The sequence below is a fragment of the Euleptes europaea genome, chromosome 17 (genome assembly GCF_029931775.1).
Source record: "Euleptes europaea isolate rEulEur1 chromosome 17, rEulEur1.hap1, whole genome shotgun sequence".
NCBI lineage: Eukaryota > Metazoa > Chordata > Lepidosauria > Squamata > Sphaerodactylidae > Euleptes > Euleptes europaea.
In genome coordinates this window covers 42,329,180-42,344,469 of record NC_079328.1, presented here as the reverse complement: position 1 = coordinate 42,344,469, position 15,290 = coordinate 42,329,180, and the positions used below count along the sequence as shown (strand labels likewise).

The window sequence follows — 15,290 nt, the reverse complement described above, 5'->3', positions numbered from 1 at the left end:
TTTTCCAGCAATCTACTCAACTACACATGCACACATACTTTTTTTTTTAGAGGCTCAGAGAGGAAAGTAAAAATGACCCACAAACAGCGAAGTGGAAGGAGATGTTAAAAGGGAACACAGCAAATGAGGGAAGGAGGTTGACGGTAGTACTGAATAGGGCTTTGAACCGAAGATTTGTGGCTCCTTTGTCTTGGGGAGGGGGAGGGGGCTTTCATTCATCACTAGTACAGGAAAGGTCTTCACAACAAGCTGCTAATATCTTTGCCTCAGTTGCCCTCCTCCCAATAGTGTGACTCCCACTCCTTCCTTTCGGAGTTTGCGGAGGTATAAAATGTGCATGTGGAATGATTCAGGACAACCCCACCCCCAAAAGGAGTCACGTAGCCCACTCTAAAAAAAATGAACCCACTCAAGTTACGAAAACGCATCTTATTTACATAGTTTTATTGCAGACTTCAGAGGTTTTCTGTTTGCAAATTCAAGGGTTTATACAGTACAAAGAGACCTCTTCAGTTATGATTTGAGCCAATGCTGAACGCTTATCCACAATTCTTGGCAGGAAGCAATGGTGAAAGAAGAAAACAAACACAGCAGCAGCACAGAAAAAAAGGTGCATTTTAAACAGAAGCCAAGTATAGCAGAAAGGGTTGTCAAGCCTTACCTCCGCATTGGGCCAGAGTTCCTTTATAACGTTTTCTATCCTATTCACCACTTCCATCCGCATCCTCTCTTCTTCGGATCTGGGAGACATGTACTTGTAGAAGTCGATAATCTCTTCATGAAGACTGGAAGAGAGGCGTTGAACGAATTATGCAACAGTACTGACACAGCCTAAGACTCTACACGTGTAGACGTTAACAGGCTGACCCTACATATGATTACTCGGAAGTCAGTCCTGGATTACTCCTGGAGCGAGCATGCATAGCGTTGCCAGCCTAGCAGTGACATTGTATGCCGAGTTAGTCCAGTCTAAACCCACTAACTTTAATTGACTTGGCCTGCAGTAACTCTGCACAAGATTGCACTGAAAAGGAGGCATAAAGCTTTGTTTATTTATTTAAATATTTACATCCTGCCTTTCCTTGTGGTTCAATAATACGATAATAGTTACAATAATAGTTTAAAAACATTTTCAGCTTAAAAACCAAAAATAAAACAGCAAATCCCAAATCCCTCCTCCCTTACAAGATGCCTGCTAACTCAAGCTCCCTCAAAAGCCCGGGCAAATACGCAGGCCTTGCCGCATCTCCTGAAGATCTTCAAAGAGGAGGTCCTCCCTCACCTTTTCAGGGAGCCCATTCCACAGAACCGGAGCCACCATGGGAAAGGCCCTGATTTTATTTTTCAAAGCCAATAAGGGCAGAAATATCTGCAAACTCCTATGCGTCGCATTTATATTTTGCCTTCCTTCAATAGTGAAGCTGATGATGGCTTAAACAGAATCTCCAGGATATCTCATTCTACCCTGGTACACTGACCCAGCCTGAATAAGTCAGACTGTTGGTTTAGCCTATATGTGTTAAGAATCATCCTGAGATTGAGGGTAAAAAACATGAAAGTCATCTACAGAAGAATAATAGGTTTTTATATGCCGACTTTCTCTACCTCTTAAGGGAGAATCAACCCGGCTTACAATCACCTTCCCTTCCCCAAAAAAGACACCCTGTGAGGTAGGTGGGGCTGAGAGAGCTGTGACTAGCCCAAGGTCACCCAGCTGGCTTCGTGTGTACGAGTGAGGAAACCAACCCGGTCTGCCGCTCATGTGGAGGAGTGGGGAATCAAACCCAGCTCTCCAGATTAGAGTCCACCGCTCCAAACCACTGCTCTTAACTGCTACACCACGCTGGCTCTATAAAAGTCTCAAGAATCGTTTAAAAAACACGCTAATGTTACCAAAACAAAAAATCCATTTGACCTTATGATGCTATGGCCACAGGACCCAGACCCTAAATATAGGCAATCCACTGCTGGCAGTTTCCTGCCAGGCATACCAAGCGAATCTGCATGTCCTTACTATTACAACACGCGCCATCCTGTTCACCGTATTTTGTAGCAAGGATCTGTTTGGATCTTACCACCAATGACTCTCTTCCACTAGGTCTCCCTGTGATGAACCTGGTAGAAGGAAGCCGTAGGCTCCAGCAAGAGTCATCCTAACCTTACTGCCAAACTAGACATGACAGAGTACATCCTCACGTATAAATTAGCAATTCCGTACTGTTGCTTCGATCGATCTATCGATCTATCTATCTCTGCTCATACACCTATAGCTTTGAGCAGAAAATAAAGGAATAAAAAATGCCTTACTTAGTGTTATTCTTTCGGTATTTAATTATTGCCCCTATAAATTTTGCCACAGACAGAGTATCAGAATCATTTGTATCTGATAGCAACCATGTCACCTGCACCCTCATACTGCAAGATGCCTCGTTGGAAAGAATAAAGGATTAATTAAACTGGCCCTCAGCTCATTAAATATAGGACACCCCATGATCATATGTTCAATAGTTTCAACTTTATCATGTGAGCATCTACATATTCTATGAGTATGGCACTTTTTTTTATATCTGCCCTCCAAAACTGCCGAAGGAAGGGCATTCATTCCTGCCGAAGTAAAAGCTCTTCTGAGTTTTGGTATTGTAAGGCAATAGAAATACTTTGGCAGTTGCATTGGAATGGCAATACCCAAAAAGGAGGCTGGCATGGCCCAGTATTAAACGGGGGCTGACCACCGTGTGGCTTGCTATCTTTTAAACCCCGAGCGCCTGTGATACTAACTGCCCGCTTTGAATGAACTTGGAGTATGGCAGAGAACCAAAAATCAACATTGTAAATACTAAATCAAAGCCATATTCTAATTTAAAACAAACATCGGAACTTCTAAAGTCACCCCATTGTAGCAAACAAAAACTCGGTTGTTCCAAAAAAGTCAGCAGTCTACACCCAGCAGCTAAGAAACACAAGCACTGTGTAAAGGCTTTTATATGAAAAAATGTATAATCATTTATAAAAAGCTGAGAATGCACACCATGTGTCCCGATAGCACAATAAAAGGGCTAAATGGCCTGTGATCCAGGTAGCTGAAGAGCGGCTTCTTCTGGACAAACCTGCCCCTATTCTGACATTGTTACTCGACGTTTGGAGGGTAGGCCGGCAGCTACTCAGGGGGCAGATCCTTTTCTGTAACAGCCCCCTCCCCCATTTCTGGAAAGCCTTCCCCAAACAGATTCCCTTGGCACCCACTTTATTACTGTTGGGCATAGGTAGATGCCATTTTATTCTCCTAAGCTTTTAGCAATATGCAACTACAGATTCACTGAGGTTTTTAAAGTGGATCTATTGTATGTTTGATGCTGCTGATTTTAGTCCTTTCGTTCTCGTATCATTTTCGCAAGTCAGTCACATAGGCAGAAGACCAGGGGTGGAAAGGGAAGGCATAATTACTTTTTAAAAATAAATTAAATAACTGATTTGGTGCCTAGAGGCTCTTAAGTGTGGGCATAAGAGTTAACAAGTTGAAGCTGAACAGAGATAAGACTGAAACGATGACAGCCAAAGGAACAAGGGGATTGCAGGAGAGGAGCGCGAGGGTGTCATGGATGGGGAGACTGGCTATGGGGCTGCACAGACCATCCTCTCAGTTTCCTATGTGAACCCGCCTTCCCTCTGTTTGCGTTCAGTATTTGCACGGCGGCTTCCAAGTCCAGATACGCTCCTCGGCTTTAATAACATTCTCAAGGTGAACTTAGGATAGCCAACCCGTAAGCGATGGTGGCAGGTGGAGCCGAAACCCGCTGAAGTACTGCCTTGCGGAAGTAAGGAGGGAATTGTACTCAGGGAACGCAGCCCTACAGTCCACTTCCGTTCTTTTAAGGACGAGTGCCCCAGGCCTCTCCGGTTGCATGGATCAAATCGCTCCAGCCCGAGCCCAAGCAAAACTGCAAACCAAGGTAATACAAGAGAAACAGCACGCACACACACGCCCTGCAATCTGCTGGACCCGATGCTGCCTTCGCACAAGTATCTTAGCCAATTTTTTCCAACCTGGGGGTCTGGGACCCCTGAGGGGGCGCAGGGTTATTGCAAGGGGTCTGGGAATCCGCACATGCGTGGAGCATTGTCCTTCTGATATTTTCCTCATTATGTATTTTCTCAATCAACGGATACTAATAGTACAATTACTATCATATGGGGGGGGGGGGGTCCATGAAACATTTTGATGATGAGGCCCTCATACTCGAAAAGGATGGGAGCCACTGGTTTACAGTATACTTCGCCTTAGACCAGGGGCGTCGAACTCAATTGTTACAAGGCAATGTCACTTGGTCGGGCCGGGCCACGTCTCGCCAGACCAGATCGAGAAGGGGGGATGGCTGTCTCGGCTGGCCGGATAAGAGCTCTCAAGGGGCCTGAACAGGCCCCCAGGCCTTATGTTTGACACCCCTGTCAATGTGTTGTTTGTGTTTCTCTCCGATTCCTAGTCTTATTGCATTGTTCTACGGTTGCCTTATGCTACCTGATTGTACTGCTTTATCCTGTAGTCTGCCTGTTGAGTCTCAGCAAGAAAGTAAATAAAATAACTGGTTTAACATTTACCGTAACAGATTGTGAAACAATGACACAGGACCAAGTCCTGTGAGGAAAAATTGAAGGAGCTGGGTATGTTTAGCCTGAAGAGGAGAAGACTGAGAGGGGATATGATAACCATCTTCAAGTACTTGAAGGGCTGTCATATAGAGGAGGGTGCCAAGTTGTTTTCTGTTGCCCCAGAAGGTCGGACCAGAACCAACGGGTTGAAATTAAATCAAAAGAGTTTCCGTCTAGACATCAGGAAGAATTTTCTAACAGTTATAGCGGTTCCTTAGTGGAACAGGCTTCCTCGGGAGGTGGTAAGCGCTCCTCCCCTGGAGGTTTTTAAGAAGAGGTTAGATGGCCATCTGTCAGCAATGCTGATTCTAGGACCTTAAGCAGTTGATGAGAGGGAGGGCATCTTGACCATCTTCTGGGCATGGAGTAGGGGTCACTGGGGGTGTTTCGGGGAGGTAGTTGTGAATTTCCTGGATTGTGCAGGGGGTTGGACTAGATGACCTTGGTGGTCCCTTCCAACTCTATGATTCTATGAATCAAAAATGGTTTTGGAAATGACCCTTTGATACACATCACTGCTCATGCTCCCTATGGAGAGTAAAGATGGCTCTGCTGTGCAACTAAGTTTGCCCCCATCACCGTAGGGGTAAGGGGAAGCAGCCCCTCCCTCACTTCTAACAGCTAACAAATGACATCATAATGAAACAATAACAGCACACTCCTACTAAACAGTGCCATTCTTGGCTTTATGGAAAACTTAACCATTAACAGGCAGCCAGCTGATACAGGTAGAGTATCCCTTATCCGGACATCCGATATCTGGACTGATCCGAAAACTGGACCTTTTGAACCAGCATGCAGGCATGACTCACAGGCCCTGTGCAGTGCCATTAATGAATCAATGTACACAAAATTATTAAAACTATTGTTTAAAATTACATTCAGGCCATGCATATAATGCATACATAAAACATATATAAAACATAAATGAATTTGGGGTCCCATCCCCAAGATATCTCATTATGTATATGCAAAAATTCCAAAAATATTCCACAATATGGAAAGATCCGAAATACGGACCACTTCTTGTCCCAAGCAGTCTGGATAAAGGATACTCAATTTGTAACAGCGACCAAATCAAGCCTGAACTGACCCTAGAAGCTAAAATGACCAAACTGAGGCTATTGTACTTTGGTCATGAGAAGACAAAAGTCACTGGAAAAGACAATAATGCTAGGAAAAGTTGAAGGCAGCAGGAAAAGAGGAAGACCCAACAAGAGATGTATGGACTCTATAAAGGAAGCCACAGCCCTCAATCTGCAATCTTTATAGAGTCCATACATCTGAGCAATGCTGTTAAAGAGAGGATGTTTTGGAAGACACTTATTCATAGGGTCGCCATGAGTCGGAAGCAACTTGACGGCACTTAACGCACACACAACAGCAACCACGTGTGATTTCTCAGTTGACCAATGTATTAATCTTAGAGTCCAGGACATTTCCTGACCCCACCCCCCAAAAAAGCATTTTTTGCCTAGGTATGACATCTGCAGAAATTCTCAGGACTACAACAAGTTCACGAGGGATGCCAAAATGCTGCAAATTTCTCACCACTTCTCTCGGTCTTTCAGACCCACTACTTCAAGACCACACACAGAGCTGCCATCAAAAGTTAATACTAAATGGCCAAGCCACATGTCATGGGAAATGCAGGGAATGATATATTTATCATGTTCTTTCAGTCACTCATCTCCCCAGAGACAAATGGGGAAACTTGTTTTCCTCTTCCCATCAACACGCAACACTAGCCTTAGTCAGCCATATAAACATTTTTCCTCCCAAGTCAGAGATTAAACTATTTATCTGTCAAAGAAGACCTCCCTGCAAAAATCTATCCAAGTGCTACGAAATTCAAGTCAGGCGTTCCGTACAGGGCTGGAAGGGGGAAAGTCTCTAAAAATATGATGCTGATACCCACAAATCTGAATTTTCGGAATTCTCTTCATAACTATCAGCACAAGAATATCTGGAGGCAGAGTTCTTCAAGGAATTTTAAGCCATTTGGGACTACTTTAGGCTCACCATGATTTCAGATGTGGCCATTCATAACAGCAGAAGGCAAAAAGTGTTAGAGCGTTATCCACTGTGGATCAGTGTTTGCAGTTTCACTTTTTTCAAGGGGATTAAAGTTCAACTTGCTAAACATTAAACGTATTCAATCCAGAAAATGCAAGCCGGCTCTTCTGATTTTGCTCCTAATTTAGAAAAGTGGATTCCAGTCTTTAAATCGTTTAATTCCACAGCAGACCTTGAGTAATGAGCTTACTCTCGGGGCAAGCAAAGCTGAAAGCCAGCTTCTCAAAATGGGAAGACTGGCCCCAGAAAGTTATTAAAGCTAAGCTGTAGTTCACCTCCCAACAAGCTCACAATATGCAAAATTTGTGCTGGAAAAGTTCTACATTTTTTTCACAATCATCTCAGAGAAGAAACAAGTCTTAGTTTTAACAATGCTTTAAAATGCGCCGAGTCTTCAATTATGTGCCCTGGGGTAATGCTACAGACTCATGCTAAGGAAGTCATAGTGTCCATGCACATTCGCAGAGCAGGCCACTAGAAATGAACACCGTCTCTCTCGCCCCATAACGTGTACACACAAACAGGACCAGGCTATACACTCCAAGATGAGGAGGCCCTTCTAAACCTTCCTCGAGATCACCATCTGTCAGCTTCCTGGAGGTAACTTGGCAGAGGAGAAGAAAGCTACACTGGTTTCTGGAAAGGCAGGTCAGAAAGTGGGACAAACAGGCCCTCAAACCAACCAAGATTTTTGGGGGCGATTGTTTTCAAACACATTTGTGCAACCAAAATTGAACTTAATAATGTTTGCCCTGGTTTCTTATGAGCAACCAGCATGTCTTAAAAAGAGGAGAATGAAATATGGGGAGCCGATTGTCGTTTTGAACAGCATATAATCTTTCAAACACAGGTATTTCAGTGGTGTGTGTATATTTTCAGTCTAAATACCAGGAAAGCAGTTCTTTTTCCTCTCTTACCCTCTCTATGTTTATCAAAGACAGATTCAAAAACTAATCTGTCTGAACTGGCCTAGAGGGACATTCAAAACATCTGGACAGCCAAAAACTCATGTACATGGAAATGCTACTTATTACACAGGAAAAAACCACCGTAGCCAGGAATTCGTATAAATCATAAATGTGCAATGAAATATTAATTCCAAGCTCCAGACTAGCATACTTTGGCAGGATATTTTGGCTTTTTAATGACTGTTTACTTTTTCAACATAATGTAATTTTTTTGGTAGAATACAGTATGTCATATTTAGTATCTAGGCTGAACAGTGCTTTTTCAACAGAATTTCTGTTTGGGGGTAAAATATGTTGTTTTTAGTATCTAGGCCGAACAGACCATTCACCAATATTCAAACACTTGAAATATGGGACGTGGCCCACAAGCACAACCTTTTAAGCATGTTCATAGAATCATAGAGTTGGGACCACCAGGGTCATCTAGTCCAACCCCCTGGACAATTGCAGGAAATTCACAACTACCTCCCCCACACACACCCAGTGAGCCCTACTCCATGCCCAGAAGATGGCCAAGATGCCCTCCCTCTCATGATCTGCCTAAGGTCATAGAATCAGCACTGCTGACAGATGGCCATCTAGCCTCTGCTTAAAAACGTCCAGGGAAGGAGAACTTACCACCTCCCGAGGAAGCCTGTTCCACTGAGAAACCGCTCTAACTGTTAGAAAATATGAGAGGTTCAATATTATTTCAATATGAGAGGAACTCAAGGTGGCTCATTTATGCTAGCCAACCCAGCAGAACGGACTGGTGGATGACTGACACGGACGGAACGGACCACACAAGTCAGAGGAAACAGCAAAAGGACGAGACCCCCTTCCTTCTGCTTGGTTAGGACCCACTGCAAATAGGCTCCCTAAACTGCCAGATGCAGTGACCATTTCAGTTCAACAGCCTTGAGGCAAAAGTGGCAACAGAACTGAACTTTCCACTCCATTCCTACCTCTTTTTCCTCTTGGTATCAGTAGGGTTGCCATTCTTTAGGTGGCACCTGGAGATCTCCCACTATTACAGCTAATCTCCAGGTGACCGAGATCAGTTCTCCTGGAGAAAGTGGCTGCTTTGGAGGGTGGACTTTATGGTATTACAGGTTGCGTATCCCTGATCTGGACTGCTTGGGACCAGAAGTGGTCCAGATCTTTGCGTATATTGGAACATTTTGAAATTTTTGCATATACATAATGAGATATCTTGGGGATGGGAGCCAAATTCCTTTAATTTATGTATGTATACACTTTATAAACATAGACTACATATGATTTTTTAAAATAATTTCGTGTACATTGGACTATCAGAAAGCAAAGGTGTAACTATCTCACCAGAATACCTGTATCAGATGTTAAACAAGAGCAACAAGAATCTAACAACGGCAGGCTTTCAGTGCCCACCTACAATGCCGGGTACACTATTTAATTTTTTTAGGAGGAAACATTGAAAGCAGGCAGAACGGATCTGCCTGCATGCTGGCTTCAAGGGTCCGGTTTTCGGATCAGTTCGGATATGGGATGACCGGATAAGGGATACTCTACCTGTATACCAAGCCAAGGTCCCTGCCCTTCCAGGCTCCATCCCCAAAATCTCCAGGTATTTGCCAACCCAGAGCTGGCAGCCCTAGGTATCAGTCCACCAGAATTGAATTATTTTAAATTACAAATCTCCTTGAATGTTCTGGCAGGAAGGCATCACGTGGAAGCAGTAAATGAATAAAATGCGACCAACGCATGAAATATTCCACACACACCCCCAATACACACACTACTTAAATGCCATTTCAGGTCGGCTTATTTGTCTTTTCCACCCCAGAATGTTTGCTTAGCTGAGGATCCCCGCTCTAGATCACCCCTACATTTTCCATGCCAAGCCCCACCTACTCAGCAAGCTTGGAGACCCCGCTCCCTGAAGGCATGGAACCAAGGTAAAGCTTTTTTTTTTTTAAGTCAAGTCACAGCTAACTTATGGAGACCCCACAGGATTCTCAAGGCAAGAGACATTCAGAGGTGGTTTTGCCATTGCCTGCCTCTGTGTGACAACCCTGAACTTCCTTGGTCATGTTCCATCCAAATAGTGACCAGGGCTGACCCTGCTTAGCTTTCGAGATTTGATGAGATCAGGCCGAATCAACCCTGGCAATCAATGGGGTGACAGATGTCGCAGCCAGTTCACCCTCCCCTCCTATCTTGATTTGCACACTTTTACACCTCTGAGGCATCCTTGGTAGAATATTTACTGGAAGACAGGGTGCCTTATATTTCATATTCCGTAGCAAAGTTTTGCTCTTATGTTTGCTGGAAACGGAAGGCATTTATGAAGAACAAAGTCCTTATGGGCAAACCTTCAATTAATTAGTATGGACAAGATGTTGTAAGCGGGAGCTGTATAATTTTATTATAGGATGTATATTTTATATTTTATGCTGGCCTTTGGCTGTAATAAATAAATAAACGATGCTGATGAGATCAGGCTAGCCTGGGCCATCCAGGCCAGGGCTTAGGCAACCCTATATGATTCTGGCTGCTAGGGATGGATTGGGTGGCAGGCAATAACTATTTGTTTGCAGAGTTAAAAACATTCAGATCCCCATTCTCCTTTGACTCTCGAAAGCTTATACCCTGAGAACCTCGCTGGTCTCTAAGGTGCTGCTGGACTTGAATCTAACTGAACCACATTCAGGTGACATGCAACGGCCAAGACTGACCCTCTTCAGCAATGAAGGTGTGATTTCCCCCCACCGATCTCTAATAACTTCCTGTCATTAAAAAAAAATCACGGTAACATCTGCGTTCTAAATACTTTTAGTATTACTTTGCTATTAATTTTTAAAATCTAGTGCTAAAGAGCTAAGTGACTCTCTCTAGACTCTCACCATACCCCGTTAACCATCACATTTGAATTCAAATGCAAAAAAAAAAAAAAGGCAGGCTGTAGAGAAAGGAACTCTGCAAGGCATTTTAAAGCCGGATATTTGGTTGAACAAATAACCCTGAATGGAAATGAATTCCACTGCGGCTAGGGGAGTTTACTTACAAAGCCTTTAATCAGCTATTATCTATCATTATATAGTCCCTTAAAAAGAGCCAAATGCTTTCTTTACAATCACGGCAACCCAAAGAGGCAAGCCCGGTATTACTCCAATAAAACGACCAGCTTGCATTCATATGGCAGACACTGGAGGACTTCCTGAGGGCCAAGAGGTTGAGCCAGCATCTGACCTGCTGGTCTTTTTTTTTTTCCAGGCTGCGAAGCCAAAAGGAAGGCAAGCTTACACTGCAGCTGCAGCTTGAGAATTTCCGGGAGCTCTATTTCTATATCGTGCCTGTCATCTCTCCAAGGAGTACTTTTTAAGTCCAGCCTGAATATATAGGCCGCAAAGTTAGTTTGAATTAAACCCCACTGAAAGCAATATTAATTAAGATCTCCCCCCACCCACACACCTTTCTTCCACGGACACCAGTATTTCGTCCTAAAGACCTCAGGAGGTAAATTAAAATGACAACTGGCTCAAGGTCACTTGTGATGCAATCCTATGTGGAGATCCTCCAGAGTAAGCCCACTGAAACCAAACTCCACAAAAGGCTGCACTGACAGCTTCATCACAGAGTTGGGATTTAAACTCAGGCCTTCCCAGGCCCAGCAAAATAAAACCAAAGCTTAGCACACCTTAAAGGCTAACATTCATTTCAATATGGGCTTTTGTGGGTTTCTGCTCACTTCTTCAGATCATAAAGAGTTGGTTTTTATCTGCCAGTTTTCTCTACCACTTAAGGAAGAATCAAACCAACTTACAATCACCTTCCCATGTGAGGCAGGTGGGGCTGAGAGAGCTCTCAGAGAACTGTGACTAGCCCAAGGTCACTCAGCTGGCTTCATGTGTAGGAGCGGGGAAACAAATCCAGTTCACCAGATTAGCCTCTGCCGCTCATATGGACGAGTGGGGAATCAAACCCGGTTCTCCAGATCAGACTCCACCGCTCCAAACCACCACTCTTGACCACTACACCATGCTACTTCATAGATGTGTGAAGAGAAACCATACTGGGAATTCTTCTTATGGGGAAGAGAGAGTTGAAGCAGAGTGGTTTGGTGTGAATTTTGTCATTAATCTTTCAAGTGCAATTCTCAAAGTAAAGGTGGAGTGGAAATGGAAAGGTTACATGTAAATCCCCAGTCCTAGACAGTTTTGAGTAATTTCTTCCATTGGTTTCAAGGGGACTTTGTCACAAATTTAGCTGGATCTGGGTCAAACTGTCTCCCATAGTCAGGCTTTTAAATGTCACCCACACATACCTTCAGCCATAGAGAATACAGTAAACCACATGTGGACAATTCCAATACACTACTTTCCATCTCCGCTTTGGTGTTCTACCTTTAAAGTAAACAAAACCGCTAACAATATTCGTACTGCAAGCATTTGGGATGATTTTGCACGTATCTAATTAGATCGTGCCAGTAGTCTCTCCAGCTCAATAACAATCAACTCGCCACCCCCACCTCCCGATATTCTCTTTTGTGTATTTTTCCATACTCTATGGCTGGCCTTCATGGATATTTACTTGGGGAGGGGGAATTGAGGACAAACAGCACCATCTCCTCATATATTCTGTACCATGGCAAATGTGATTTATGCACGTGGAACTGTAATAATTACAAAAGCCAAAACTAACTTGTCAAACATTTATTTGATTAAACAAGGTTCGGTGTCACATCAGCGGTGGAGGAATAGAATTTCATGCACTGACAGCGATCACTGGAGTTACACCAGCAGGACTAGAAGAATCAAAGGCACCTAAGAATCTGATGCCGGTGCCTAGGAATTTAATTACCTCCAGGCGGCAGTCCTTAATATATTTGAGGGGGCTGTCAGGACCAAATTGGAGGGGCTGGTCCTTCAGAGAACACAGCCCCAGACTCGACCACCACCACTGGGAACCCAAGTACTTACTGCCCCTTAGGGCAGCCAACTCTAGGTTGGGAAATTCCTAGAGATTTGGGGGCGGAGCTTGGGGGTGATGGAGTTTAGAGAGGGGAGGGACCTTAGCAGGGAAGAATGTCATGAAGTCCACCTTCCAAAGCAGCCATTTTCTCCAGGGGAACTTGACTCTGTCCTCTGGAGATCAACAGTAATTCCAGGAGGTTTCCAGGCCCCACCAGGAGGTTGGCAACCCCAGCTTTCACATACCCACAGAGCAGGAAAGGGCTTGCATTGCTTTTGCAGCCCAGCTCTTTCCAGGAGGGTCCTCCCTTCTCTTGCAAGCAGGCTTGTTGGGGCAAGTGGTAAATTGAGTGCTGCAACCACGGTTGCTGAAGGGGACACAACTGAAGCAAGCTGCGGCTGCTGCCAGGATCCCTGCTATTTATTTCATTCATTTCTACCCAACTTTCCTCACCAGTGGGGATCCAAAGAGGCTTAACAACATGGCCCTCTTCTCTGTTTTATCCTCGTAACAACCCTGTGAAGTAGGTCAGGCCGGGACTGGCACAAGGTCACCCAGCAAGCTTCTGTGGCAGCATGGGGACTCAAACCTGGCTCTCCAAGACCCTAGTCCTGCACGCTAGCCATTATGCAATGCTGTCTCTCCAAGACTGCTGCCACAACTCATGCAAACACACAGACAGACAGACAACCCCACGAAACAGGTTAGGCTGAGAGGGTGTGACTGGCCCAAGGTCACCCAGCAAGCTTCCATGGCAGACTGGGATTCTGACCTGGTTTTCCTGGATCCTAGTCCAACACGCTAACCCAGAGTATCAAACATACAACCTGGGGGCAGGATCCGGCCCCTTGAGAGCTCTTATCCAGCCCACGAGCCAGTTGAGGCAGCCACCCCCAGCCCTGATCTGGGCTGGCAAGGTATGGCTCGGCCAGACCAAGTGACATTTATGTTATATCCAGCCCTTGTAACAAATGAGTTTGACGTCCTTGCACTAACCTGCTACCATGGTTGAGCCTCCAGGACTGCCTCCACCAACTCACGCAAACACACAGACAGGCTCACCTTCAAACCCTCCACCAACTGGCTCCTTGCAGTCTCAAGAGGACATCCTTCCCCTCGCATGCTTGTACAGGAGCTAAGGAGTGAGTCTGAATTAGTACTGGCAGAGACCCACTTTCTTGCAGGCCATCCAGATAGATCAACCAGAGCAGGGGAGGGGCCGTGGCTCAGTGGTAGAGCATCTGCTTGGAATGCAGAAGGTCCCAGGTTCAATCTCCGGCATCTCCAGTTAAAGGGACCAGGCAAGTGGGTGATATGAAAGACCTCCACCTGAGACCTTGGAGAGCCACTGCCGGTCTGAGTAGACAGTACTGACTTTGATGGACCAAGGGTCTGATTCAGTAGAAGGCAGCTTCATGCGTTCATGTGTGACCTGCAAGCTTTTTGGGGAGGGGCTGTGGCTCAGTGGTAGAGCATCTGCTTGGCAAGCAGAAGGTCCCATGTTCAATCCCGGCATTGCCAGTTAAAGGGACTAGGCAAGTAGGTGATGTGAAAGACCTCTGCCTGAGACCCTGGAGAGCTGCTGCCAGTGAGTAGACAATACTGACTTTGATTAACCAAGGGTCTGATTCAGTATAAGGCAGCTTCATGTGAGCAAGGAGCCTGAAAGTTCAAATGTTCTCGATATCAGTGCAATACCACTTGTAGCCCCACAGAGCAATTTTAACTTCCAGAAAGGGACCACACTATTGCTTCTAATTTCCCGCCAGAGGTCTATCAAAAGAAATTGTACTACGTCATGTTTGAGGAGAGACAATAATCTTGATACGCACTTCTAAAGTGTGAGTTTATGTTTACAAAACCTGTGAAGAAAAAATATCACCCTTCCAACCCATGGAATTTGTTGTGAGCTCAAGCCTTAAGTCTATTTTAAGAGCATTTCTAAATGACACATGTGTAATGCATTATTATGAGCAAGTTAGACTGGTGTTAGAGAGAGAGATTGTTCAAAGCAACGCTTTTGCAGTCTTAGCTTGAGGGTGAGCAATTTCTCAAATGATTTGGCACACTCCTTTGATATTAAAATTGGCCAGTAAGCCTTGTAATACCACACCAAAGATTTGTATTGCTCGCCATTTCCATTTCAAAGTACCGACAAGGTCATTTAGAAATGTCTTTATCCCTCTCTGAGAAATTAAGAATTAGAAGGCTACATGGCACAAGAAGATCCTTCAGGCTGGTAAGAGGCAGCTGAATCTGCAATCTCACTACGTCCAGTTTCATGTGGAAAAGGGTGTTCAGTTTGAGGAAATCCCATCAGAAATTAAATTACGAGTCCTGCCAAACCTTGGAGGTGAAGAAGAGGCAATGTGCACAGATCTCCCTGCCAACTAGCCAAGACTATTTTTCTGGAAGAAACTTAACTTGTGTGTGTAAACTGATATTTGACAGCAGTGCATATCTTCATGAGATAATTGCTGTTATAAGCCATGCATCACCTATCCTTGTCCAACAAGCACTGTTAAATATAGGAAAGCAAAGTTTCCATAACATTGTACCTGTTGCTTAACAATAGTTCTCTTTTAGCACAAATTACAGCCGATCTTACTGAGGACCTATTTACCTCGCTCACACTTGCTACTTTTTAAAAATCCTTTTGGTAATATA

At 44.5% G+C, this 15,290-nt stretch overlaps 1 protein-coding gene across 1 annotated transcript in view; it reads right to left on the bottom strand.

The window, feature by feature from the left end:
* TENT4B (terminal nucleotidyltransferase 4B) overlaps nt 1-15,290 on the bottom strand; it is a 43,478-nt gene that overhangs the window by 16,064 nt on the left and 12,124 nt on the right. The window contains exon 3 of the mRNA XM_056862515.1: nt 662-785. Coding sequence (XP_056718493.1) covers nt 662-785 — 124 coding nt within the window. The remainder of the gene's footprint in view (nt 1-661; nt 786-15,290) is intronic.